This window comes from Cetorhinus maximus, chromosome 1, assembly GCF_964194155.1.
Source record: "Cetorhinus maximus chromosome 1, sCetMax3.hap1.1, whole genome shotgun sequence".
Lineage (NCBI taxonomy): Eukaryota > Metazoa > Chordata > Chondrichthyes > Lamniformes > Cetorhinidae > Cetorhinus > Cetorhinus maximus.
This window is the reverse complement of record NC_135879.1, coordinates 42,628,843-42,656,744: the sequence shown is the minus strand read 5'-3', so window position 1 is coordinate 42,656,744 and position 27,902 is coordinate 42,628,843. Positions and strand designations below refer to the sequence as shown.

At 43.6% G+C, this 27,902-nt stretch overlaps 2 protein-coding genes across 7 annotated transcripts in view; one reads left to right on the top strand and one right to left on the bottom strand.

The window, feature by feature from the left end:
* The window catches only part of idua (alpha-L-iduronidase), a 377,462-nt gene that overhangs the window by 25,842 nt on the left and 323,718 nt on the right, over positions 1-27,902 (top strand). The gene's annotated exons all lie outside the window — the stretch shown is intronic.
* The window catches only part of slc26a1 (solute carrier family 26 member 1), a 194,998-nt gene continuing 186,378 nt past the window's right edge, over positions 19,283-27,902 (bottom strand). For both annotated transcript variants that reach the window (XM_078540342.1, XM_078540352.1), the window contains exons 2-3: positions 26,505-27,189; positions 19,283-22,447 (exon numbers count right to left, since the gene is read on the bottom strand). In XM_078540342.1, coding sequence (XP_078396468.1) covers positions 20,924-22,447; positions 26,505-27,149 — 2,169 coding nt within the window. In that variant the 5' untranslated portion in view covers positions 27,150-27,189 and the 3' untranslated portion in view covers positions 19,283-20,923. The remainder of the gene's footprint in view (positions 22,448-26,504; positions 27,190-27,902) is intronic.

The following is a 27,902-nucleotide window of genomic DNA, read 5'->3' as shown; positions in this document are numbered from 1 at the left end:
GGTTAGGCCTGGCCTCAGAAATGTAAATGGCTATTGTATAGTATCCTTGGAATTTGGCCTCTGCATTCATCGGTTTGTTAGTGTCTCTTCAGAGATAACAAAATGGCAACTGTTCAAAATGCTAGAAAGTTCCTTTTGATTGAGTCATAGCCAGCCATGACTTCAGTCATTTTAAAGCCTTGGTCCACTTTTTAAAAAAATTATAGATCAGCCATGATGATTTTATATAAATATAATGTCCTGCAGCCATCCCGAACAGCAGAAGCTCTGCAGGTAATGAATGGAAACATTGTCATGTGTTTACTGTCTTATAAAGAATGGCAGACAGTTCAGGTATGAGCTTCCACTATGTAGCTGATCTCATTCAAACTGTTCTGACACAGAGAGACAGGAGTGATGTGTCATTGTCTCAGGAAAGGGATGATGCCGAAAGAGCAGGTGAATCTATTAACTGCTCCCAAAGCGTTTGCACATTTCACCCAATGTCCCCCACTGAATCAGGACCTGACATGCAACCTCCTCTCTTGCTGACCCAGTCTCCCCTTGCACAAGTGCTGGTGGAATCTTTAGCAGGGCCCCCACAGGGCCCAACGTCCAGAGGTCATCAGTTGCAAGCGCTTAAGAACTCAACAGGGATCAAAACAGCTTGGCATTATCTCTGCTGAAACCATAGAGGTTGTATCATGTTAAACTGCTAGAGAGAGAAAGAGAGAAGCTTCTGTAGTTCAATGAAGGTACGCACATGGGTATACTTCAAAATTTTGAAATAGTTTAATTTATTAAGTTACATTAGAGCCAAAGGGAACATGAGGAATATCTTTTTTTATGGAGCTAATTGGTAGGATCTGGAATGCACTACCTGAGAGTGTAGTGGAAGTAGATTCAGTCATGGCTTGAGAGAATTGGATGATTATGTGAAGAGAGAAGTGCCACAGATGGAATTTGTGTTTTCTTATTATCCGTGATTGAAGTGGTTAGGTATGTGCATTTTCTTACCCTGAGTGATTGTCCCAATTTAAATAATTCCAGCAGCAAGCATTTTTGTGAATTTTAAAATAAAGAAGGTTATTTATTATCCCACGCTTGTTCTGGAGTTTTAAAAACATGATGTCTCACTCACTTGACGCACACACTCTATCACTCATAATAAGATTAGGTACAGATGATAAAAGACCCAAAAGCATTACAATGTATAATTATCTTTCGTGCCTGGCCTGCAGTTTCTTAGATGAGTTGCTGCTTTTAGTTGGAGTGTAGGTCTTGTAGGCAGAGGTTTCTCAGTAAGCTGCAAGGCTTCTTGTAGCTACATTTCCAGGAAGTTTGGTTCTCAGGTGAACTTGAAGTTGGAACATGTCGGGGAGAGCCCTTCCCCCACTTTCCAGGTATTGTTGTTTGTTATCTTGGCTACTTAGTTGATTGCAGCTGGTTCAATGGCTTTCTGATGGTGTCTCTGTCTGTGCAGAGCTGAGTCTTGCTGTTTTTAAAAGCAAGTAACAAACGTGGCTGTCTCACCCATGTGACCTGTTACAAATCCAAAGTCCTTTTCCAAATAAGGTGGGTGGTCAGGTCGATAAACATCCTCAGAATCACAGGTTTGTGACGGCATAGAAGAAGGCTAGTTGGCCCATAATATCTGTACCAGCTCTCTGAATGAGAAATTCACCTAGTACCATTCCCGCCCTCTCCCCATAACCCTGCATATTCTTCCTTTTCGGATAACTGTCTTAATTCCCTTTTGAATGCTTCAATTGTACTTACCTTCACTACACTCCAAACCCTAACCACTCACTGCGTAAAAAAGTTTCTCTTCTTATCACTATTACTTATTTTACTAATTACTTTAAGGCAGCACCCTCTTGTTCCCGATCCTTTCATGAGTGGGAGCACCTTCTCCCTATCTAACCTGTGCAGACCCCTCATGATTTTGAATCCTTCTATCAGATCTACTCTCAACCTTCTTTTCTCTAAGGAAAACAGTCCTAACTTCTCCAATCTATCTTCATAACTAAGTTCCTCATCCCTGAGACCATTCCTGTGAATCTTTTCTGCACCCTCTCGAATGCCTTCACACCCTTCCTAAATTGCAGGCCGAGAACTGGATGCAATACTCTAGCTGAGGCTGAACTAGTGACTTATGCAAATTAAACATAACCTTGTTGCTCTTGTACTCTATGCCCCTGTTAATAAAGCCTAAGATACTAACTGCTCTCTCAACCTGTTCTGTCACCTTCAATGATTTGTGCACATATACACCAGGTCCCCCTGCTCCTCCACACCTTTAGAGTTGTAGCCTTCATTTTGTATCATCCCTTCATGTTCTTCCTACCAAAATGAATCACCCCACACTTCTCTGCATTGAACTTTATTTGCCACCTGTTCGCCCATTCCACCAACTTGCCTATGTCCCTTTGAAGTTCTACACTATCCTACTCATATTTCACAATCCTTCCAAGTTTTGCATCATCCGCAAACTTTGAAATTGTGTTCTGTCCACCAAGCTCTAGGTTATTAACATATAATCAGGAAAAGCAAGGGTCTCAACACTGACCCTTGGGGAACTCCACTACAAATATTCCTGCAGCACGATAAACATCCATTAGCGACTACTCTCTGTTTCTTGTTGCTCAGCCATACCTTTAATAACGCACCCATGTTGCTACTGTCCCTTTTATTTTATAAACCTAACTTTGCTCACAGGTCTGATGTACAGCATTGTAGCAAACGCCTTTTGGAAGTCCGTGTACATCACATCACCGGCATTGCCATCTTCAACCCTCTCTGTTACAGTTAAACATGATTTTCCCTTAAGAAATCCATGCTGGCTTTCCTTAATTAACCCACATTTGTCCACATGATTATTAATTTTGTCCCAAATTATTGTTTCCAGAAGTTTTCCCACTACTGAGGTTAAACTGACTGGCCTGTAGTTGTTGGGCTTATCTTTACACCATTTTTTGAACAAGGGTGTAATGTTTGCAATCCTTTGGGACCACCCCTGAGCCTAAGGAAGGCTGAAAAATTATGGTCTGTGCCCCTGCAATTTTCACTTTCACTTCCTTCAGTATCCTTGGATGCATCTCATCCAGCCCCAGTGCCTTATCCACTTTAAGTATAGATAACCTATCCAATACTTCCTCCTTTTCAATTTTAAATCCATCTAATGCCTGAATAACCTCATCTTTCACCGTGGCCTAGGTAGCATCTTCTCCCTTCGTAAAGACTGATGCAAAGTATTCATTTAATACCTCAGCTATGACTCTACCTCCATGTGTAAATCTCCTTTCTGGTTCCTAATAGGCCCGACTCTTCCTTATACCACCCTTTTACTATTTATGTGCCTATAGAAGACTTTGGGATTTCATTTTATGCTAGCAGCCAGCCTCTTTTCATACTCCCTCTTTGCTTCTCTTATTGGCTTCTTCACCTCTCCTTTGAACCTTCTGTAGATTGGTTTTCAATTGTATTTTCTACTTGTCACCTGTCATAAACTCACTTTATCTTCTTTATCTGAATTTCTATCTCCTTGTCATCCAGGAAACTCTGAATTTGTCTGCTCTGCCTTGCCCTTTTGAGAGGATATAACTAGACTGTACCCAAGGCATCTCTTCTTTGAAGGTAGCCCATTTATCAGCTACCATTTTTCCTACCAATCTTTGACTCCAATTTATTTGGCCCAGATCCATTCTTACCCAACTGAAGTTGGCTGTCCCCTAGTTAATTTTTCTTACTCAGGGTTGTTCTCTGTCTTTTTCCCTAGCCAGCCTAAACCGTATGATACAATGATCACTGTCTCCTAAATGATCTACTTGGACTAACTCATTTCCAAGAACCAAATCTAACAGTGCCTTCTTCCTTGTTGAACTGGAAACATACTGCTGAAGGAAATTTTCGTGAAGACACTCTAGGAACTTTTGCCCCACTCTTCCCCTTTATATCCTGTGTTGTCATTTGACACTTGGAAATTTACCCAGCCTGGGTTCAGATGAGGGACCACCATAATACAATGGGAGGTCGATGTGGACCCATTCACATTTGTCTAAGACAGATTGAGTTTCGCTGTGTCTTTTGTAAGTGAAAAAGACGAGTCAGCTGGAATGCTATAGCCTTTTCGTTGACGTTCCACCCTTAAACAAAGGAATGTGTGAATTTCCTGGATGGCTTTGAATGTCCATATTTAATTAGGTATTTGCTTGAATCTCAGGACAGTCCGGAGCTGAGACTGCTAAAGGTCACATGACTAGCAGCAGCCATTTTAACCGTTTGTTTTTGTTCAAAATTTCACTGGATTGTCAGAAATTTCATAATATATTGGAACTACAGTGTGGGGTATGGGACTAAGCTGGGATGCTCTTACAGACAGCTGGCATGGACATGACGGGATGAAGGGACTCATTCTGTGCTGTAACTATTCTATGATTCAATGGGGGGTTGGGGTGGGAGGAGGCAGGAAGCTGACCCATATCCCCATGGCTGCCCTGCAGCAATTTAATGCTGGGAACAGTGTTAATTGCTTTAAGGTGAGACCTCCACCCTTTCCTTGGCAGAGGTGGGGAAGTCCCATAAAGGAGTTCTCTTTCCCCCCCCAACCCCCACCTCCTGGCCCTCGCCCCCAACTTACCCAACATCACCCCGTGCAGCTAAAGCTGCTGGGCTTCCTGCATGCCTCCCATGTGGGCCTGTCCCATCGTGTGTAAAATTCTGGTGGCGGCGGATGAGGCCCTTAAGGAGTGTTTTGGAGTGTTAACACTTGGAGTGTTAAATGCCTGCAAGGCTGCTGCGATTGGTGGGGATGCCACCAAAAAATTTCTGCCCATAGAAACGACCGATAATGTGCAGTGAGTTGATGGATAGTTAGAGGACTGCACATGTAAGCACTGTTTGGGATGATGCTGGTATGATTGAAACTTTGTTCTAGTGTTAGTGACCAACTGTAGCTTCCAACTTTTTTTTATAGTCGTTTGGTAGTTCAAAACTTGAGTATTGTTAAAAATAGAGACATGTCGAAGCTTTTCGTCTTGCACTCAAAAAAGGACACTTCTCAAGAATACCAATAATTGGGAAAACGATAATTTATACTGTATGAGAAGAGAGTGCTGATTGAATCACAGAATCACAGTGCAGAAGAGGCCCTTCGGCCCATCGAGTCTGCACCGACACATGAGAAACACCTGACCTACCTACCTAATCCCATTTACCAGCACTTGGCCCATAGCCTTGAATGTTATGATGTGCCAAGTGCTCATCCAAGTTCTTTTTAAAGGATGTGAGGCAACCTGCCTCCACCACCCTCCCAGGCAGCGCGTTCCAGATCGTCACCACCCTCTGGGTAAAAAGGTTTTTTCGCACATCCCCCTAAACCTCCTGTCCCTCACCTTGAATTTATGCCCCCTTGTGACTGACCCTTCAACTAAGGGGGACAGCTGCTCCCTATCCAGCCTGTCCATGCCCCTCATAATCTTGTACACCTCGATCAGGTCACCCCTCAGTCTTCTCTGCTCCAATGAAAACAACCCAAGTCTATCCAACCTCTCTTCATAACTTAAATGTTTCATCCCAGGCAACACCCTGGTGAATCTCCTCTGCACCCCCTCCAGTGCAATCACATCCTTTCTATAATGTGGTGACCAGAACTGCACACAGTACTCCAGCTGTGGCCTCACCAAGGTTCTATACAACTCCAACATGACCTCCCTACTTTTGTAATCTATGCCTCGACTGATAAAGGCAAGTGTCCCATTTGCTTTTTTCACCACCCCACTAAGATGCCCCTCCGCCTTCAGAGATCTACGGACACACACACCAAGATCCCTTTGTTCCTCAGAACATCGTAGTGTCATGCTGTTCATTGAATACTTCCTTGTCAAATTACTCCTTCCAAAGTGTATCACCTCACACTTTTCAAGGTTAAATTCCATCTGCCGCTTATCTGCCCATTTGACCATCCCGTCTATATCTTCTTGTAGCCCAAGACACTCAACCTCACTGTTAACCACCCGGCCAATCTTTATGTCATCCGCAATTGATTGGCAAGTGAACTGTGATTGGTAGAGGCGTTGCCATGGAGAATGCACCAGTGATGCTGACTGACAGTTAACTGCAAAACGTTGTTTGAAATTTAGACCAGGCAGCTTGACGATGATTGGTTAAGGAAAAAGGCATTGCCCTGAGGAATGAGTCAGTGAATGACTGTCACTTATTTTGTTTGTACATGTTCTTTCTGCCTGCAAAGAGCACAGCCCTGTCTATTGATATATGTAGACTCCAATACATGCAAATGCGCCACACTGTGAGCCTGACTGACAACCTTAAATTAGTTGTCAGCGTAATTCTTAGCACACTGAGGATTATTTAGCAAATGTTGTCCAATTGCAGAATCACATCTAATGTTGGACACTATGCTTTGAGTTTTGTAAACAAGGGCTGGTTGGGCACAATCTGTACTTTGCCTGTTGTGAGCAGCAGCTGGGGCATGCTGTTTGATATGATCCACCAATCTTTGGGATGTACGGCCTACATAACTAGCATCACACTGGCACTGAAATTCATATACCACATTACTCATTTGTGTGATAGGCAGAACTTCTTTTTGGCTTGCTGGCAGCATCCTGTTAGTGGCGAATACCAGTAATGTTGCTACTGCATAGTAGCAGAGTGAAACAGCTAGCTTCACCTGTTGCTCAAATTTTCAAGATACCTTGCCGTTCCAGGGTAATCTGGGGTAGACTGGGCACTTTCCAGGGCCGAAAGTGACGGCCTTAGGCCTGTTCATGAGTTTCTGTGATATACAGTGCAAAATGTTCTGATCAAGGTAGCCATTATCCTGCAGGATGACTTTGATGCACCCTATTTCAGCATCAAGCTTGCATGGTGAGCAAATGGCTCAGGCCCTATTTATAAGCTTGCCGATAAGACTAATCTTAGTGTGTGGAACTGTAAGAATCCCAACGCGTATATTGACCAGTGACGGCAGACTTGCGGTAGACTGTGGTAGAGAATCCCCTGGCAGATTTCTCAACTAGTACGTCAAGGAAGGGGAGTTAATTTGACTGCTCCATTTCAGAGGTGAATTTGAATGCAGGGTGGAACCCATTAAGACATGTAAAGAAATTGTTACATACAGCTGCGGATTTGAATGTAGCAAATGTATCGTTTACATATTGGAAATATGCGAGGGATAGGATGGTAGGTGTCATTCCATTGAAGGCACGTTTCTCATGGAACCCAACAAAGATGTTTGCGAGAGCTGGACCTGGAGAAGACCCCATGGCAACACCATCTATTTGGGCATACATGGTGTCATTAAAACTGAACTCAACTGTGTGACTTGCTGAGTTCATAAATTCAATGAATACTGATTCACGCAGTGGTGGCGGGTCTAGATCGCCATGATATAGTGCTGCAGTGCAAATACCTATGCCTTCCTTAAATGGAACGTTGGTGAATAGGCTAGCATTGTCAAATGAGCACATGGACACAGGGCAGAATTTTTCGTCGAATTTTTCGCCTGCCCAACCCGATTGGGAGTAAAATAATGTGCGATGACGTCAGGCGAGCATCCCAACGTCATCGCACACTCACGCAATATTTTGGTCAGTGGGATTGCTGCAAGCAAGTAATTGAAAGCTATTTTTTGCTGCCCATCCGACCTTACGGTTGGCGGGTGGGTGAATAGGCAAGGCGGCCTTTGCATTTTTTACGAAACCTCACCAACGGGCGGGTTGAGGCGTCCAACAGTAAATTAAAAAACAATAACATTTTTAAAAGCATTTTTAACATGTCCCTCTTTATGTGACTGAGCCACATGTGGGCACATGTTTGTATCATTTGTAAAATCTTTATTTTTCATTCTAAAATTCTGCACCTCCCTGACGCAGCTCTGTGCCTTCAGAGAGCTTTCAGTGCTCGATCCCCCACACATGCGCAGACTTGAGCGCTCACGCTTCTCCTGTCCCCACCCCAGTAGCGCTGAGCCTTTCAGCACGCATTTCATGCTGGCTGGCCATTAATTGGCCAGCCAGCATGAAATCATGATCAGAGCCCGATCGCAGGCAGCGGTCCATTCCATGGCCATTCCCGTGGCCCACCCAATGAAGGGAAAATCCTGCCCACAGCACTACTATCAATATGCAATTCCTGCATGGTCTTTGCGAATGTGAAGGAACCCTTCACCGTGTATGTGGAAAATTTGTTCAAAACTGGTTGTAACAATTTGCCCACCCATTTGGCCAATTCACCTTCCATTGAAAAGCTTTGACAAAGCTTTTTTTGTTATTCTTTCATGGGATGTGGGTGTCACTGGCTAGGCCATCATTTTTACTGCCCATCCCTAATTGCCCTTGAGAAGGTGGTGATGAGCTGCCTTCTTGAAGTGCTGCAGTCCATGTAGTGTAGGTACACCCACAATGATGTTAGGGAAGGAGTTCCACGATTTTGAGCCAGCGACGGTGAAGGTACGACGATATAGTTCCAAGCTAGGATGGTGTGCAGCTTGGAGGGGAGCTTCCAGGTGGTGGTGTTCTGATGCATCTACTGCCTTTATCCTTCTAGGTGGTAGAGGTTGCGGGTTTAGAAGGTGCTGCTGAAGGAGCCTTGGTGAGTTGCCACAGTGCGTCTTGTAGATGGCGCACACTGCTGCCACTGTACATAAGTGGTGGAGTGAGTGGATGCTGAAGGGGGTGGATGGGATGTAAATCAAGCAGACTGCTTTGCCCTGAATTGTGTTGAGTTTTTTGAGTGTTGTCGGAGCTGCACTCATCCAGGCAAATGGAGCATATTCCATCACACTCCTGACTTATATCTTATAGATGGTGGACAGGCTTTGGGGAGTCAGGAGTTGAGTTACTCTGTGCAGAATCCCCAGCCTCTGACCTGCTCTTGTAGCCGCAGTATTTATATGGCTAGTCCAATTCAGTTTCTGGTCAATGGCAACCCCCAGGATATTGATAGTGGGATATTTAGCGATGGTAATGCCACTAAATGTCAGGGGAAAGTGGTTAGATTCTCTCTGAATGTCGCATGCCACTTATCAGCCCAAGTCTGAATGTTATCCAGGTTGCTACATATGGACAGGGACTGCTTCTTGAGGAGTCGGAGATGGTACCAAACACTGTGCAGTCATCATCAGTTTTGCTAGGGCTCCTTGGTGCCATACACAATCAAATGCTGCCTTAATGTCAAGTCACTCTCACCTTACCCCTCGAGTTCAGCTCTTTTGTCCAGGTTTGGACCAAGGCTTTCATGAGGTCAGGAACTGAGTGGCCCTGGCAGAACTCAAACCAAGCAAATGGGGAGCAAGTTTTTGCTGTGTAACCGCCATTTGATAGCACTGTCATCAACACCTTCCATCACTTTGCTGATGGTCGAGAATAGATTGATGGGGCGGTAATTGACCAGATAGGATTTGTCCTGTCTTTTGTGGACAGGATGTACCTGGGCAATTTTCCCATTGGCCAGTAGATGCCGGTGTTGTGGCCGTACTGCTGTCACCGCTGGACCTTTAACAATCCAATCTAACCCCTGTATCACTGGCGTGTTTCCTAAAACCTGCATTATCATATTACAGCAGTCTGTTTTAAATATGTTAATGAAGGAGCTGCCTCTCCATGGCAGGATACTTTGGTGTCCTGATAGACGCCTGAGTAAAAACAGGCATGTGTGCAGCGGGCTACGGTTGTGGTTTGTGTATGTGAAAGTTTAACTCCAACGTCTGACCACCTCCCATCCTTTTTGTGGGGTGTTAATATCGAGGCCAATGTGTCCAAACTCTGAAAATTAAATGAGTACTGAATTAATCTCACAATCCACATTGGAATCAATCCACTGCTCACCTCCATTTATTGAAAACGTCCACTTAACATTTTCTACCATACCAGCCACCACTGCACAAAATTCTTCACTGCAGGCAAAGAAGAAAGAAAGACTTGCATTTATATTGTGCTTTTCATGACCTTACGACATCCTCATTGATTTACAGCTAATGATATACTTGTTGAGTGTAGTCACTATTGTAATGTGAGAAACGTGGCAGCTAATTTTGTGAACAGAATGCTCCAATGAACAGCAACGTGATAATGACAAAATAATCTGTTTCAGTAGTGTTGAAGGATCAATATTGGCCGGGAGACCCATCCAATCAAAATTCATCCATAAAAGTTCAAATTTGCTTCCAAAGCTACTGGAACTGAGCCAACAAACCTGTTCTTCGACTTCAAGTTGTGAACAGTGAGAATTTAGCACCAAGTGCAAACATGATTTCAAACAGAGTTCCTACTTTGGTATTCAAAGTACATTTTACACACATTACAAATATAAAGATTTGCTTCTAAGCTCCAAGAGTAAAGGAGCTAACAAAAAAATCCTTTTGAGGTAGCTGGTTCATTGTAGCTAAAAATGTACATTCAGAAGTTCCAAGAATACTGGTAAATGCATCTGTTAATTGTATCAAATAACTTGACGCTAGAAATAATTGGACAAGACTCAGAGGTATTCATGGAGGAAAAAGAAATTAGAACTGTCCAATTCTCCCATCTTGTAGAACAAGATCTTGACTGATCATCATCTGACTTCACTGACTGATTCTGGTAACAATTTTTCCATTATTTTATAAAACTATTTCTCTCTCTAAGAGTCCTAACTAATTAGCTATTATGTTTTGTAGTAATTAGTGTAATCTAATTTATCACCATTGCTCACTCACTTTTTCCAGAACCACTTCATCCAATTCAGGGCTGTGGGGAGTCAGAGCCTATCCCGACAGGCAATGGGCACTAGGCAGGGTACGCCCAGGATAGGACGCCAGCCCATCACAGGGCACACAGTCACACACACACACTGGGGAACACTTTACCGTAGCCAGTCCACCTAACCAGCACACCTTTGGACGGTGGGAGGAAACCGGAGCACCCGGCGGAAACCCATGCAGACACCCATGCAGGGCGAACATGCAAACTCCGCACAGACAGACAACCGAGGTCAGAATTGAACCCAGGTCCCTGGAGCTGTGAGGCAGCAGTGCTAACCACAGCGCCACTGTGCTGCCCTTTATCATCATTATTGATTCCTTATTCACAAGTCCAAAGTCGTTATTAAGGAAGTAGTAATGGGGCATTTGGAAAGTCAAAATGCAACCCATCAGAGTTAGCATGGTTTTATGAAGAGTAAATCGTGTTTGACTAATTTGCTAGTGTTCTTTGAAGATGTGACAAGCAAAGCGGATAATGGAGATCCTGTAGATGTAGTATATCTGGACTTCCAGAAGGCCTTTGATAAGGTGCCGCACAAAAGATTAATACACAAGATAAGATCACACAGAGTTAGAGGTAATATATTAGTTTGGATAGATGATTGGCTAACCAACAGAAAGCAGAGATAAATGGGTCTTTTTCTGGATGGCAAGCTGTAACTAGTGGGGTGCCGCAGGGTTTGGTCCTTGGGTCCCAACTACTTACAATCTATATTAATGACTTGGATTCAGGGATAAAAGGTATTATGGCTAAATTTGCAGATGACACCAAAATAGGTGGGAAAGTAAGTTGCAATGAAGAAATAAGAAATTTACAAATGGATTTGGACAGGTTAGGTGAATATGCCAAAATTTGGCAGATGGAGTTTAACGTGGATAAGTGTGAGGTTATCCATTTTGGTCAGAAGAATAAAAAGGCGACTTATTATTTAAATGGAGAGAAACTTCAGAATGCTTCAGTGCAGAGGGATCTCGGTGTCCTTGTGCATGAATCGCTGAAAGCTAGTTTGCAGGTACAGCAGGTAATAAGGAAGGCAAATGGAATTTTGGCATTTGTTGCTAAAGGAAAAGAGTATAAAAATAGGGAAGTGTTGCAACTGTACAAGGCATTGGTGAGACCGCACCTGGAGTACTGTGCACAGTTTTGGTTCCCTTACTTGAGGAAGGATGTAGTTGCATTGGAGGCAATTCAGAGGAGGTTCACTAGATTGATTCCAGAGATGCGGGGCTTGTCTTATGAGGAGAGATTGAGCAGTTTAGGCCTATACTGGCTAGAATTTAGAAGGATGAGAGGAGATCTAATTGAGGTATATAAGATACTAAAGTAGATGTGGAGCAGATGTTTCCTCTTGTGGGGCATTCTAGAACAAGAGGCCATAGTTTTAGGCTAAGGGGTGTCAGATTTAAATCAAAGATGAGGATGAATTACTTTTCTCAAAGGGTCGTGAATCTGTGGAATTCACTACCTCAGAGTGCAGTGGATGCTCGGGCGCAGAATAAATTTAAAGAGGAGATAGACAGATTTTTAATTAGTAATGGGTTGAAAGGTTATGGGGAGAGGGCGAGAAATTGGAGTTGAGGCCAAAATAAGATCAGCCATGATCGTGTTGAATGGCGGGGCAGGCTCGAGGGGCTGAATTGCCTACTCCTGCTCCTAGTTCTTATGTTTTGTGCATTTTGTTTAAAAGTTGTCATTCAGCCCTTTATTTTTGCTTAACCAAATGTGAACTAAAGGAAAGTGTTTTGTACCTTCACATGATTTGCACATGCATTTGTTCTCTGGGTTGGAACAATGGCCAGCCTTTGTGATCTTTGAGGAGAAATGGCTGACTTATGTGTTGAACGTTTGGAAACAGACAACAAGCAACATAAGTAGTCGGCTTGTGATGTTTTGTCTTTTATGTGGAAATATTTCCATAGGGCCGGTATAGGTAAGAGGAATGTACAGGCGCTGTCCGTTATCTCCTCCATCACAAGACCATGTGGGACACCAAATATAACCTCAATATGAGAAACCTTATACACTTGTGGGTTCAACCACATGCATAAGTATATTTTAGGGTCTGACTTTTGCAGAGTACCTTGGGCAAAATATTAACCTGCTCTCTCTTCACTTCTCTCTCTCTCTCTCTCTTCTCCCCCCACCCCCCACCTTAAACCAGCTTATATTTCACCCCTCTCCTAACTATACTCAGTTCTGCTGAAGGGTCATGAGGACTCGAAACGTCGACTCTTTTCTTCTCCGCCGATGCTGCCAGACCTGCTGAGTTTTTCCAGGTAATTCTGTTTTTGTTTTGGATTTCCAGCATCCGCAGTAGTTTTTTGTTTTTATAAAATATTAACCTTGGCAGGTGGGCACGCGCCTGACCTGCTCGAGCGTAAAATAAAGTGCGTTGATGTTGGGTGAGCGTCCCAACATCAACACGCATTTGCACGATATTTCGTTTGGCAGGTGTGCGCCTTATGGTTGGCGGGCAGGCGAAAAGGCCAAGCGGCCTTTGCACTTTTTAGGAAACCTCATCCTCCATCCAAATTAATTTCAGGGACATTTCCTGTCCTGGTTAAGCATGATTGCCTTGGGGCTTATTAAAGCTGAGGGCATATTCACTTCTGTATCTTTTAGTAAAACCTGGCTTTCTGAAACACGGAATGAATACAAGAACCCTGAACCAGGCAAAAAAAAGCCAAAGAATTATAGGTTGAAATTGCATTTTTTCTATTTAATGGCTTAGAGTGCGCAGAAGAGGTTGTTTGAAATATGTGAATTTATGACATTGCCTGCTTGGGCAACATGATCTTAGGAGTAGTTCAAATGAGTGTTTGAAACAGAAAAGACTCAACAATAAACACCCGTTAACACCATTAACTTATATAGGAAGGCAATCAGTGGAAGGGATGAGAAGTGGGAGATGGCTGTTAATGTGGATTTAATAAAAGATATTGAAACTATTTATTTGTTCATGGAATGTGGGTGTTGCTCGCCAGGCAAGCATTTATTGCCCATCCCTAATTGCCCTTGTTCAGAGGACATTTAAGAGTCAACCACATTGCTGTGGGTCTGGTACACATGTAGGCCGGACCAGGTAAGGGCGGCAGATTTTCTTCCTGAAAGGACATTAGTGAACCAGATGAGTTTTTATGACAATCGATAATGGTTTTGTGATCATCATCAGATTTTTAATTCCAGGGGGAGAATTTTCTCCCGGTTGGGCGGGAGCGGGCACGCAGCTGACCACCACCCACGATTGGCTGTGCGCCACCATTTTACATGGGCGGGCCAATTACCTGTGTGGGCAAGGGGAGGAGGGAGAGTCAGGGCCTGCGCTCTTTCGTGCATGCACGGGATAGAGCACAGAGCTGCCTCAGGGAGATTAATTTAAGAATAAAACATTGTGAAAAAGAAAGAAAAATTACTCCGACATGTCCCCTCATGCGACAGTGTCACATGAGCTGGGCCATGTTTATGTATTTTAATAAAATTTTTAATTTAATTTACAAAGCCATCATGAAACCTCATCCAGCCTGTGGATGAGGTTTCATTAGACATGCGAAGGCCGCCTGTCCAGTGACAATACCATTATGCCACTGCCTCCCCCAAACAAAAATAAACAAAGCCCAGACAATCAGTTCAATTAGTTGATAAATGGCCTTAATGGGTTTTTGACAGTTCAGTGGGTGCGCAGCTGACTCTGGTGTGCGCCTGCTGAACTGAAGAGCTGAATGATGCGCAGTGATGTCGGGACACACTCCTGATGTCATCGCGCGCCATTTTATGCTCGTTCGGGTTGGGCATGCGCCCGTCCGACCAGATAAAAATTCTGGCCATACTTTTTTGAATCAAGCTTTCTTGCTTAGAAATGATAACTGCCTAGCAGCATTGATCAATGTCTATTCAAGGTTATAGCATGGTTAAAACACAAGCTGACAAATGCATTTTATTTGAATCAGTATTTGATCATAAATTTTTATTTAGCACATTGTCAATTATGTAGGATTTAGGTACAATGGGGGAGAACTTTCCCCATGTCAGGTGGGCTGTGCTGGAGCGAACGCAGACCCGATCGCCGCCATTTTATGCGAGTGGGCCATTTAAGGCTCCCAGGGACGGCGGGAGTGGGCGGACAGTGGCGGATCAGCAATTGCCGCCAGGTCCAATGGTGACCCGGCGGCCTCTTTAAAGGCCAAGCTGCAGCTGCTCCAAGGCTGCTTTACGTGGCCAGAGGTCGGGGCCAAGGCATATCCAGGCTGCCCATGCAGGAGGGTAGGGTAGGTGGTCCATGTGCGCCCCAGTTTTCGGACAAATGCCTTGCTGCCTTCCTCGAGGAAGTGGCAGCGCGGTGGAAGGTGCTCGTCCCCAAGGACAGGAGGAGGGGGCCACCCCAATTGACCAAACGTGCGTGGGAGGAGGTAGCGGAGGTCATGAGCTCCTAAAACGTGGTGCTGTGCTCATGGACCCAGTCTGCTGCGCACGGGAAGGGTGAGTAGCATGTTGGCATTGTTCACTTCACCCATCATGTCAGCTTTTCCCCCTCCTGGCGCCCCACCCATGTCTGACTGGCCTGAATGCAATGAGTCATTGATGGCATGTGTCTTTAACTGGGTGGGCCAGCAGATATTCCCTATGCGTTGGTCAGCCTGAGAGGGTGGTGATGAGATGGGTTCTGCACCTGCAGCATGTGGCGGACTGAGACCCACATGACTGTGGTGGGGGCAACCTGGAGGATCTGCACCCAGGCGCAGTGCTCGAATTCCAGGACATGTCGAAGTCAGGGTGATGACATAGCAGGAGGGGGTCTTCAAGGCGGCGTGGGACAGGTCGATCTGCTGCCCTCTGCGATCCATGTCATTGCGCCTCCTTGCTAAGGCAGGTTAAACTGTGTACTCCCAAGTGTGATGAAGGCAGCATGTGGCCAAGGTGGGTGCATGGGAAGGACATACCTGGCAAATTTGTGAGTGTGTTCGGCAGCAGCGGGGTAAGGATGCATTGGACCCCTGCAATGGCCAACTGGGCTTGGGGTAGGCCAGCCGCGAGGAGAATCACTGTACAAGTATCGCTTATAAATGCTCTTTTCTCATTTCCAGGAGAAGAATTCTTACAACACTGCCGAGCTGGTGAGGACTGGTGGTGGGCCAGCGAGAACTGGCGGTGGGCCAGCCCAGGCGGTGCTGCTTAGCTGCTTCGAGCAGGAGGCCCTCAACCTGGAGAGGCGCCATGCGCCCAGGTCCACTGGAGCCGGAGAGGCTGGGGTTCCACGGGCAGGTATGTGTGGCCAGCACTCACGTCACCAGTAGTCTCCCAGCAGCCATGGCAGCGCTGACTGCTGAGTGAGTGACATTACCGACATGGCTTGCCCATTGCGTGTGGAATGATGAGCATATGATGATCCGGGGGACAAGTATGTACATTGATATTTTCTGCACGCTAACTGATCGAATTTCCTTACTCTTCCTTTCAGCGTCAACGGCGCAGGGCCGGGACCCGGAGCAGCAGGGGACCCCTCTGATACCTGAGAGCCATGAAGTGTCAACATCACCAGCGTCACACCATCTCTGCCAGGCAGGCACCAGTGCAGATACTGGCACCTCAGTGGGCATCAGGTCTTCGGCTAGTGTCCCGGGGCTCAACGGTGAGGGCACTTCACAGTCGCTGGAGGAGCTGGCAGAGACAGAGTGCCCATGGCGCCAGCAGCCAGAGGAATGAAGGGGCCCAGGCACATGCTCAGTCCGTGGCTGATGATGAGCCTCTGGAGTCGTCCGCGATGCAGCCAACTCATGAGATGCGGCTGAGTGTGCGGGACCATCCGGTGGAGATACGTGAGGCTATGCTTGGCTTGGTGTCAGTGGTGGAGGAGTCTACGTGGACTGTAGCCAATGCATTGAGCCTCATGCTTCCTCCATGGAGAGAGTGGCCACTCTCATGGAGAGACAGCTCCAGGGACAGGAGTTCCTGGGGTTGCGCTCGGACCTGCAATCCCTCATAGCGGCATTGACCTCAGGTGGTCAGTGCTCGTGTGGGCGGTGGTTTGGGCACCATCTATCCCACCTCAGTGCCCATCCATCTACGGTGAGCAGGGAGGGCTGAACAGACCTCACGTCAGCGGAGCAGCTGCCTGTTGTCTCTGCTGGCACCTCTCAGGGCGCTCCGGATGAGGCCGGCAGCTCCTCTGCCAGTGACCGCGGCACCCAGTGAGGCTGCGATGACCGGGGAGATGCCAGCTGCGGAACTGGCAGCTCCCTCCCAGGCGGGGCAAGCACGGGCTCCTCGGGCCAGAAGACGTCTGCCAAGGTCATCGAGGTCAACAGGACAGCAGAGAGAGCAGGCTGTCTCAGATGCCAGTACTAGCGAGAGGGCACCACAAAGACGTAGCACCCGCAAACGTAAAATTAAGGCACCTTAGGCACACCCTGGGTACATCACTGGTGGTTTTTTGTTGGCCCCCCTATGAGTTCCTTCTGATTGTGTTTGCAGTGCGACCCCATTTTATTTGTGTTATGTTAAGAGACTTTTGTGAAAGCGTTAAATTAAGCTCATCTAACATGGCTGGGGGTGCCTCTTCTCTTGGGCAGGTGGATGGATTCCTGAGATGTTATGAGTGATTTTGTGTCATTGACATTTATTGACTGGGCCCATCGTCAATGCTCCTATCCTGACAGATTTGGCACTAATGTCTCAGTATGGAGGCTGCAGCCCAGGCTTTTGTTGGAGGTCCATATGTGCTGTGCTAGCTGAAGGTTCTTTGGATTAGAGTGTCCCGGGTGTCCCTGCCTCCCTGGAGCATGTCTGGGTCAGCGTCTGCCCCTTCAGCATTTCCCTGTGCTTGCTTATCCTCGGACTCACTGCTGGACTCATCATGTTCAGCCGCAGCCACTCCGTCTACATCTTCCTCGTCCACAGTGTCCCCCCTTTGCAGCGCAAGATTGTGGAGGGCGCAGCATGCAACCACTATCAGGGACACTTGATCTGGGGGGTACTGGAGTGCGCCCCCAAAACGGTCCAGCCATCGGAAGCGCATTTTGAGAAGACCGATGGCTCTCTCCACCACAGCCCCTGTGGAGGCGTGGCTCCTATTGTACCGCTGCTCAGTTTCTGTTCTTGGATGGCAGAGAGGCGTCATGAGCCACCTTCTGAGGGGATAGCCCTTGTCACCCAGCAGCCAACCATCCAGCCGGGCTGGAGCACTGAAGAGACCCGGAACCTGCGAGTGTCTGAGGATGTAGGCATCTTGGGAGCTGCCTGGGTACCTTGCGCAGACTTGCAGAATCTGCAGCTTGTGATCGCACACAATTTGCACGTTCATGGAGTGGAAGCTCTTCCTGTTGACAAAGGCACCGGGCTCACCTGCTGGTGCCTTGATGGCCACATTTGTGCAGTCTATTGCACCCTGGACGCGGGGGAAGCCAGCAATGGCCGCGAAGCCCCTGGCTCGCTGTGTCTGGCTGGCCTCGTCGCAGTGGTAGTGGATGAAGATCAATGTACGCCTGAACAGAGCGTTTGTGACCTGTTTGACACAAGTGTGGACAGCTGATTGGGAGACACCGCAAAGATCACCCACCGACCCCTGGAAAGAGCCGGAGGCATAGCAGTTGAGGGCAGCTGTGACCTTTAGAGCCAGGGGCATGGAGTGTCCACCCACACAGTTATCTGAGACCTCTGGCCCAATCACCTGATAGTGTTGACTGTCTCCCTTGATAGACCGAACCTTCTTCGGCATTGCAGCTCAGACATATTGAGGTAGCTGCTTTGCCGCCTGTATACCCTAGCAGCAGGATAGTGGCGCCTTCCCTTCTGCTTTGGACTACCTCTTGGCCCTGCGCCCCTTGTGCCTGCACCTGTCCTCCCAAAGGTGGCTCCCCTGGAGGCTGAATGTGCTCTCCAGGCCTCCTCCCCCTTCTAGCCCTCGCTTCCTCCTCACAAGAGGTGCCTCCAGTGGAGAGATCACCTCCTATTCCCAGGCTCAGGGAGGCTTTCTGAAACCTACAGGCCCCAAAACAAATCCTCACTGCAAAGTGCTGACCTGAAGGTTATGAGTCCAGTCCAAGCAGCTGGTATGCGTTTTGAACTTTTCCTGCTCACACAGGCAAGTTTCACTAACTTTGGAACAGTAACTTTTAAATCTGTAGAATTGCGAGTCCACTGAGCCCTCTTCTCCCACCCGTGGGTGAGCTTCATGTAAATTTCTGCTAGCCGCCTGCCCACTGCACCCCTGCGACGAACTGAAGATCGCACGGGTGCCTCATAATCCCTGTCAATTCGAGCTTCAAGGGCCTTAGGTGGCCTGTTAATTAATGGCAGGCGCGCGACGGACATCGTTGCGCGCCTGCCCACCGAAATATCGCGATGGCACGATGTGACGTCGGGACGCGTGCTCGACGTCACCGCACGTCATTTTACGCATCGGCGTGCGGATCCCGCCCCCGCACGCCGACGGAAAAATAATTCCGCCCATGATGAAATTGCTGTGAAAATTAAAAATAAAATTAGAATTGAGTACAAAATACAGTACTTGTTACAACTTATGAAAAATACAAAATATTCAGAAGCAAAGGTATCTATTTTATTGAGTCATTCATAATTTCATGACATTAGCAATAAATGTTGCTTTAACTAAGTTGTCCATAATAAATACCATCACAATACTGTAATTATGATTGTTTTAGATCGCATGATATTTTATACATTAACCTGATTTCCCCAAAAAAACACCCTTAAGCAAAAATGATTTTCATGAGTCAGCTGGGCTACAAGTAGACAAACAGTAATTTAATTTAATTTGAGTTTGAATTGAAACTATCCTCCTTTGTAGTTCATTTATTTTTATTCATTTACAGTCAACTAGTCAACCCTACTTCTGGGTGTAATTCCAACATCAAAGCTGAAGCCCAGCAGTACAATAAACCAGTGCAATGTTGAAATGTGCAGACTCTTTCCAGGATTATTTGGTCCAATATCCAGCAACAAAGCATTGTGAGAACACAATAGATTACAAATATGGTGTCAAAATCAAGAAAAAGTAACACATATTTATTGGGTGTTGCAGATTGATTACTGCCCCTGTTTAAATTACTAACTTTTCAGTCATTGTTTATATGACCACAATGATAGCTAGAATTCTGCCATTGTAGGACATGCACTCAATCAGTTTTTCAAAAATATTTTCCCTAAATCTAGTAAATACTATTGCTTCACTATACACAGTGGTTGAAACAAATTAGAGAAAGATATTTTTTTCATTTTTGTCCTCTCATTTTTCTGCCGCTATAGACTATTCCCTTTCCAAGAAAGCAAAAATATGGTCTTAGCAAATGGAACCATCATGACAGCATTATCATTTTTAAAAAAAAAGAGGTGAGGGTGTACATTACTAAAAGTACACATTGGTAGCTTTTGTTCCTCCTTCCAAAGCTGTAAACCTCCACAGTTTGTGTTTTAAATCAGCAATTCACTTTAATGTCAATGGTCCTTGTTTAATTACAGCAGGACAGTGAGTACACATTTCTAGTTAAAATGTTACATATAAAGAATAATTATGTCCATTGAACATACTAGTGAATTTGCTGCCATCTATCAAAGCACTGGGAGTATCTGGGAGGGTTGTGCAGTCTTAATAGCTCTGCATTTTGTACAATTACTTTGTAAGTGAACAAAGTTTGCATTTTAATGTATAACACACAATAAATGTTTCTTTATGCTTGTTATTACTACTGATAACTTACTTTAAAATAATTTTTTAAAAACTGAGCCGCTTTCCTCCCTCCTCCTTAAATATACTGACTCACTCTGGTATACACTTCTATGGGCAATTGTTGCCCTCTTTATGTAAAGTAAAGCCATCCATGCACAGTATCCAGTGAGAATACCTGGATAGCAATCAGGAGCAGGAGCCCTGCCTGTTTTTCCTCTTGTCCCTCACCCATGAATACAGAGTGAATTGTAAAATCTACACTTGTGCCTGGCTGAAATCAGCTAACTCAATAGAGACCCGAATCAAAATTGGGATCCCTGTGGTCTGTGTGGCTACAATGAGTGGTATATTTATTTACTGAGTTTTAATCAACTAATTAAAAACACACCAAAATAGATTTTATAGTTTAAATAAAAAGGCTTTTAAGTTTGGCATATATTGCCATTTTCATAGTGCATGTCGCTACATTTGTCAACACTGGACTTAAATATGAAAGCTCTTAAAGAGAGGAATGACCTGGTTCAGGCCAATTGGCTTTAGCATACTGAACAGCTGCATGCACACTATAAAACATCAAAGTGTCCAACTCCTTACAGTTTTCTCCAAAGTACCCACCCCTACTCAGTGAATCAATCACTGAAGGATTACAGTTGGCCAAGAGGACTCTGATACCAATCTCATCATAATCCTTCAGAACTGTCTTCAATGTATTAATACCAACAGTATCTAAGAATTGTACTGTGGAACAGTCTAGAATAATGGTGTGAAAATTGTACAAGTTAGGAATCAATTTTTTGTTGACAACAAGCTGTTTTTTATTGATGTTGCCATTGAATGTTTTTTCTTCTTTCTTTTTCGTTTGCTTGCTTTCTTCCTTTTTCTGTTTCGCAATCTCCAAAGCAGGATTCAGATCAACTTTTCTCATCAGGGCATCCAGAAAGAAATCTTTATTAGCATAATACAGAGGAGCTTCAAAACGAAAGATCTTAATTTGGGGAATAGGTGTTAGGTTATTGTATTCTGCTTGATCTTCATACAGAGTTGAACCCTGAATTTGTCCCAGCAAAGCTGTTCTAGGCACTTGAGTGCGAACGATGACACACAGAAGTGAAAATGTTACCCCTGTAAAAAGCCCTAGCTCTGTACTTACTAAAGTTACAGATAGCATTGTGACCCACCAAACCAGAGTGTCAATTTTGCTCATCTTCCATTGCTTTGGCAGATCACGAAATTTCATGAGAGCTCCTCTTAAACTGACTATAATGATGGATGCTAGAACACACTTCTGCAAAGAATAGAATACAGGGGCTAAGAAAAGAAGCAACATTAATACCAACACAGCACTGACAACACTAGAGAGCTGGGTCTGACAACCACTCGAATCTTTAACAAGTGTTTTAACCAGAGTTGCACTAGAAGCATATGAATGAAAAAATGATTGAACTACGTTACAAAATCCAAGAGCATAGGTCTCTTGATTGGCTTGTATTGTGTATCCATGTTTTTTTGCAAACAACTCAGACAGTGAGATTGTGAAGGCAAAGCTGATGATTGCAAGTGTTACAGCATCCATGGCAACTCTGGGTAAGAGGTTCCAATTTGGAACTTTAGGGGGTAAGAATCCAGTTGGGATTGCTCCTGTAATGCTTGTACCATAGATTTCATTTAGATTTACAAAGTGGGATATTATTGTAGCTATAACTACAATGGTCAGCTCCATTGGGAAAGGGAACTTAAGCTTGTGTTTATATCGTTCTCCTAATTCTTTGGAAATAATTAGTAGAGGCATGCAAATTGCGGTTGTTATCAGATCACAGAAATTGGTTTTATGAATGTTCTTAAAAATGTTTATCCAAGTTACAACAACACTGCCGAGTCCATGACTACGTGGTAGTTTTATTCCAATGAGGTACTTGACTTGCATTGTTACAATGGTAATTGAGGCACCAGTTGCAAATCCATCCAGCAAGGGCTCGGATAGATACTTCGATACAAATCCGAGGTTGAAAACTGCCATTAGTACCTGGAACAAAAAACATCATAAGATGAGAACAGCCATGAATCATAATCATGAAATTGGGCATCTAACTCCCAAAAAGGAGAGATTAGCTTGCATTTCACATCTATAATACTTCACTTTTCAGAAATGACATTAGTAGAGTCCGTGGGCTCCTCTGAACTTTAGATCATGGTTGGTGCAAGGCACTGGGAGAAGAGAAATAATCTTTTTGGCTGCCTTTTAAAATTTTGTTTAATTTGGCTTTTCATTAAGAATGATTCAGGTACGTAATTTACTTTCCTATATTGAGATTTTAGTACTGTGTGTTTTCAAAAACACCTTAGAAAAATGTGGGAAGTGTAATGTGGATTATAAATGTGTTTATGAGCATACCAGGCCAAGGGGGCTTTTGGTAGCAAAATGTTCATATTGCAGTGTTTTACAAAAATATACAATATCTACTAAAGTAGTGTAGTAGTGTACTGCAATACCAGATTTCTCTATAAAAGATCCTAAGTGAAAAAGCACTCTCTCCTCTATTCATAGGAAACTATACAATATCATCCATTTGTATTCACCTATTTAGACTACAAAGAAAGAGAAATAAAAGAAAATACAAAGGGCAGGATTTTGCCCTTGGCGGGGGTGCTCGGTGGGGGCAGCCGGGAAGCTGACCGCCGCCCATCGCGGCTACGCACTGCGATTTCATGTGGGCGGGCCAATTAAGGCGTGGATCACGAGTGGCAGTGCTCAGCGCTGCCTGTGCGGGCGGGGGGCGGAGGGAGAGCCAGGCCTAGCATGCAGTTCATGCATGCTTGAGAAAGAGCGCTTCAATCTCCCTGAGGCATGGAGCTACCTCAGGGAGATTGAAGCACTGTGCTGGAGAAGCTCCATGCTGTAGTCCATGCCTCCCTCTAGCTGCTTGGTTTCCCAAGGCTCAGATAATCTAGCAGTGTTAAAGCTGGAAATGAGATAAAATCTGAGGCACAAAGCCTCATTCGTATTTTTAAATGAGTAACCCACCTTCGTTATAACTGGAAATGGACAGGTTCCAGGTGGCTTGGGTTCAGGTTTGAGATGTTTTACATATTAACACCCTGCCTACCCAATCCTCACCCGATTTTGTTCATCTGGTTTAAATTTGCCTATATTTAAGTGTGACAGATGTAGTTTGGTGAAGCTAAGCGATCGATAGGGCATGTGAAATAAAAATACATGGAGGTTACAAAGGATTGTAGCATCCACATGAGGAAATCGCTCCATATCCTTTCTCTAGCGTGGACTGAAGCCTTATTGTATGTAAACCCATCTTACTATTGGCTTTTATATTCTCTACCCTTTGAGATAAAAATCTAAAACTTTTATTAACTTTTTTATACAGCCTTATCAACTTGAGATGCTTTTTTAAATTCATTCACAGCATGTGCGCTTTGTTGGCTGGGCCAGCATTTATTGCCCATCCCTAGTTCCCCTTGAGAAGTTGGTGGTGAGCTGCCTTCTTCAACTGCCTTCTCTGTAAATGTGTACCCCAAAGTCCCTCTGCTCTTCCAGAGCACTAAGCCTACTTTCATACAGAGTATAATTTCTTTTCTTTAAACTAAAGTATGTCACTTCACAACTACTGACAAGTTCCATCTGCCATGTTTTAGTCCATTCCCCCATTTTATCAGTATCCATTTGCAGAATGTGCGAATGTATTATTTTTATAATAAATATATAAATAGTTATTTGGTAGCGCAGAGCTTGAGTATTGCTGAAAAAGAGACATTTTTGTCAAAGCTTTTTTGTCTTGCACTCATCAATCCTAACTTAATAAGTATGTACCTTGAACAAATAGTTATTCACATTGGACGGCACTCATTAGGCAATTGTAATGGCTATCGGAAGCCTGGTGGGTCAAAAAGGGCTTTCAGCAGGTTGGATTTCAAAAGGGAAACTCTTTTGACCAACCTTATTGAGTTTTTTTGAGGGGATAACAGAGAGATTAGACAATGGTAGTGCAGTAGATATAATTTGCCTGGATTTTCAAAAGGCCTTCAATAAGGTGCCCCATAAAAGGTCAGAGAATGTGGAGTCAGAGGACAAGTAGCAGAAAGGATTGCTAGCTGACATCAAGACTGAAAACAGAGAGTGGGAATAAAGGGTAGATATTTGGAGTGGCAGAAGGTGGAAAGTGGTGTTCCACAAGGATCAGTGCTGGGTCCACTGCTGTTCAAAATTTGCAATATCCAAATTACTAATGTAATCAAAAATACAAAAGTACAATTTCTAAATTTGCAGATTACACAAAATTTCAGAGGGTGGTGGGGGATAGTCAATACTGAGGAGAACTGCAGAAGACATTTCAGTTCTGAAGAAGATTCAATTTGACTTGAAGCATTAACTCTGTTTCTTTTTCCACGGATGCTGCTAGACCTGCTGAGTACTTCCAGCACTTTCTGTTTTTATTTAAGCATTTGAGGGAGAAGGGAATAGATGGTTTCAATGGTAGATTTAGAGAAATAAAGATGGAAGGAGGCTCGAGTGAAGTATAAACACTGGCATGGATTGGGCTGAATGGCCTGTTTTTGTGCTGTGTATCCTATGTAATCCTATGAATATTGTTGAACTCGATAGAAATAAGGAAAAAGATTAATCAACAACAACAACTTATGTATATAGAACCTTTAACATAATAAGCCATCCACAGGACCATTATAAAACAAAATATAAAACTGAGCTACATCAGGAGATATTAGATGAGATAACAAAAACCATGTGAAAGAGGTAGGTTTTAAGGAGCGTCTTAAAGGAGGAAAGCAAGTAGAGAGGCAGAGAGGTGCAGGGAGGCAAATCCAGAGCTTAGAACCTAGACAGCTGAAGGCATGGCCACCAACAGTAGAACGATAAAATTTGTGTATACTCAAGAGGCCAGAATAAGATGAGCGCAGATATCTCGGAGCTGGAGACAATTACAGAAAATAAGGAGGGGTGAAAGATTTGAAAACAAGGATGAGAATTTTAAAATCAAATATAGATATACTTGACTGCAGTCAGTAATAACCACAAATGAAATGTTCTGCATCAACTTCAAGCTACTTAGTGGTGTGTGACAAAGCTGCCTATTTTGAGCTGCATTGTAAAGATGCTTTAATTATATGATTTTATAAATCTGTTATTGTTTAGAAAGAGTAGCACAAATTAGCAGCTATTACCAAATCAAGCCAATTTAAGAATAAAATGTATTATAACTTTTCAAAAGAGCACATCTTGAAGATATAGTCCTGTCTTTTATACCAAGTGATAACTTTGTATTCTCTCCAACAATACATTTAGCATTGAGAATTGAATATTTAAACAGCAGTGATTACGTGAATAATAATTGCTGGCTTGTAATTGCATTATATTTAGTTGGTAGTGATTATTTTTTACCCTGGTCCTGAGTGCAGCTGCCGTTAAAATTAATGCAACCAAATACAATCAATATCGAATCTACACACTTATCCTGAGTTACTGTAAGGGAGTTAGAAAATTGAAACGATCGCTTCTTATAGGGTCAATATTACTGTGGAAAAATAGACTATGCGACATCCAATAAGTATAAGCTATTTTGATTTTTGTGCTTTTGCTTTTAAGGTGGAAACAAGGGGAATTCTTTGAAAAGACTATTCCTCCAAGCATTTCTTTCTCATTTAATGTTATATCAGTATTTAAAAACCAGTATATTTAAAAATTTATTGATTAGTTTTTAAAATTCTATTTACTTTTGGATCACAACACCCTTCAAAAACACAGGAAGAACCTATTTACATGTTGTATTGGGTAGTTGGGATAATTAACTGCATTTAGCATAGGTAGTGCTTGTCAGTGGAACTACTGAACTCTGCCTTAATTGACTGTACTATAGCAAATTATCACTATATTGAGATGGATCCTGAAACTATAATACAAGGGAATGCTTTGTTTTTTGGATTACTTTTTAAATTACTGTAAATTTAATCCAGTAATTACTCAGTAAGAAACTACCTGTTCACTTCTTACATTGCACTGTATCTGGAAATATGAAAAGGGTTAGCACTAAACTTTTAATGAAATGCCTTACCTGATAAATACCACACATAAATGTAAGGGCAGCTGAAACACTGACAGCGTAGCATTTTCTATCGCATTCAAGGTTCAGTGATCCAGGAAGGGTGAAATTCATTATCATGGTTGGATTAACGTCACTGATGTTCCAGTTATCAACATTGCCCATTGCTATTGGCGTCACTTTGCTGTCCTCTTCTACATTAAATCCAGCCAGCAGAAGCTCCCGATCAACCACTTGCCCCACCAAGAGGCATATCAAACTGAAAATGCCCACTGAAATATGGCGTGAAGTACCCATCAGAAAATAAATAATGCAGGAGAAGAAGGATGCATACAAACTGGAACTGGTTTCTAGACCAGCAAGCAATGCATATGCTATAGATTGAGGGACCATGACGACAGCAACAAGCAAACCTGAAATGGTATCGCCTAAGATCCATTCTTTTAGTTTGTATTTTGGCAGCCATTGGAGGACGGGAAAGAAACCAGTAATCAGAGTTTTAAGCTTGTTCAATGAACATGAGCAATTTTCTTGCAGCTTCTTTTCAATGACTTTCTTCACGATAACTTTTTCCTTCACTGTTCTTTCAATCTGTATTTGAGATTCTAATTGAAGTTCCATTTTACACAATTGTTCTTCGTTTTCCATTCTTCTCATATATTGTTGGATTGCACTATAGATGAGTAGTTCTAAAGTTCTGCAATTAAAAAGAACATTACTTCACACAGCGAATAAAACCTGTGCTTATGCAAGGCAGGAGCTCTATCCAGTGATTCTTATAGTAAGTAAGGATTCTGGATCAGACAGGTATTAATTTATGTCTGGATCATAATTGCAGGTTACTAACATAAAGATGCTAAAATTGCAATATTTTGACAAAAAGCTATTCATTCAATGTAAAGCAGATTTTGTCTGGTCTTAACAAACAAAATGGGGAAGAAAGTTTTGTGGGTTTTTCTAACCTACATTGAACATTGCTGCACTGAATAGATGGAAAGCTTTAACTACCAGGTTTTATGCCATGTAAAAAATGCTGAGTTGTAAAATAAATGCTGAATCTTCAAAATTATGACATGGAGTGCCATACACTTTAAAGACTTTAGTGTCCTTCTTTAGCGAACCAATAACAATTCCATTTAATTATTAAAAGAATTCCCTTGAATTGTTCTTACCGAGATACAAAATGAGGAAAATATTAAAGCTGATCTCGATAAGCTTTATAATACCTGATAGTCATAGAGCTGCGATATGAGCAGTATGACTTTTAACCAGCTACACCTGACGACATTACTTACAAGTTGCCACTTGTGAATTTCCTAAGTGTTAATCAATATTGAGGACCATTTAAGCAGACCCCCTCAAATATAGCTAAAATTATATAGAACGTCTATATCTAATTTATTATTAGAA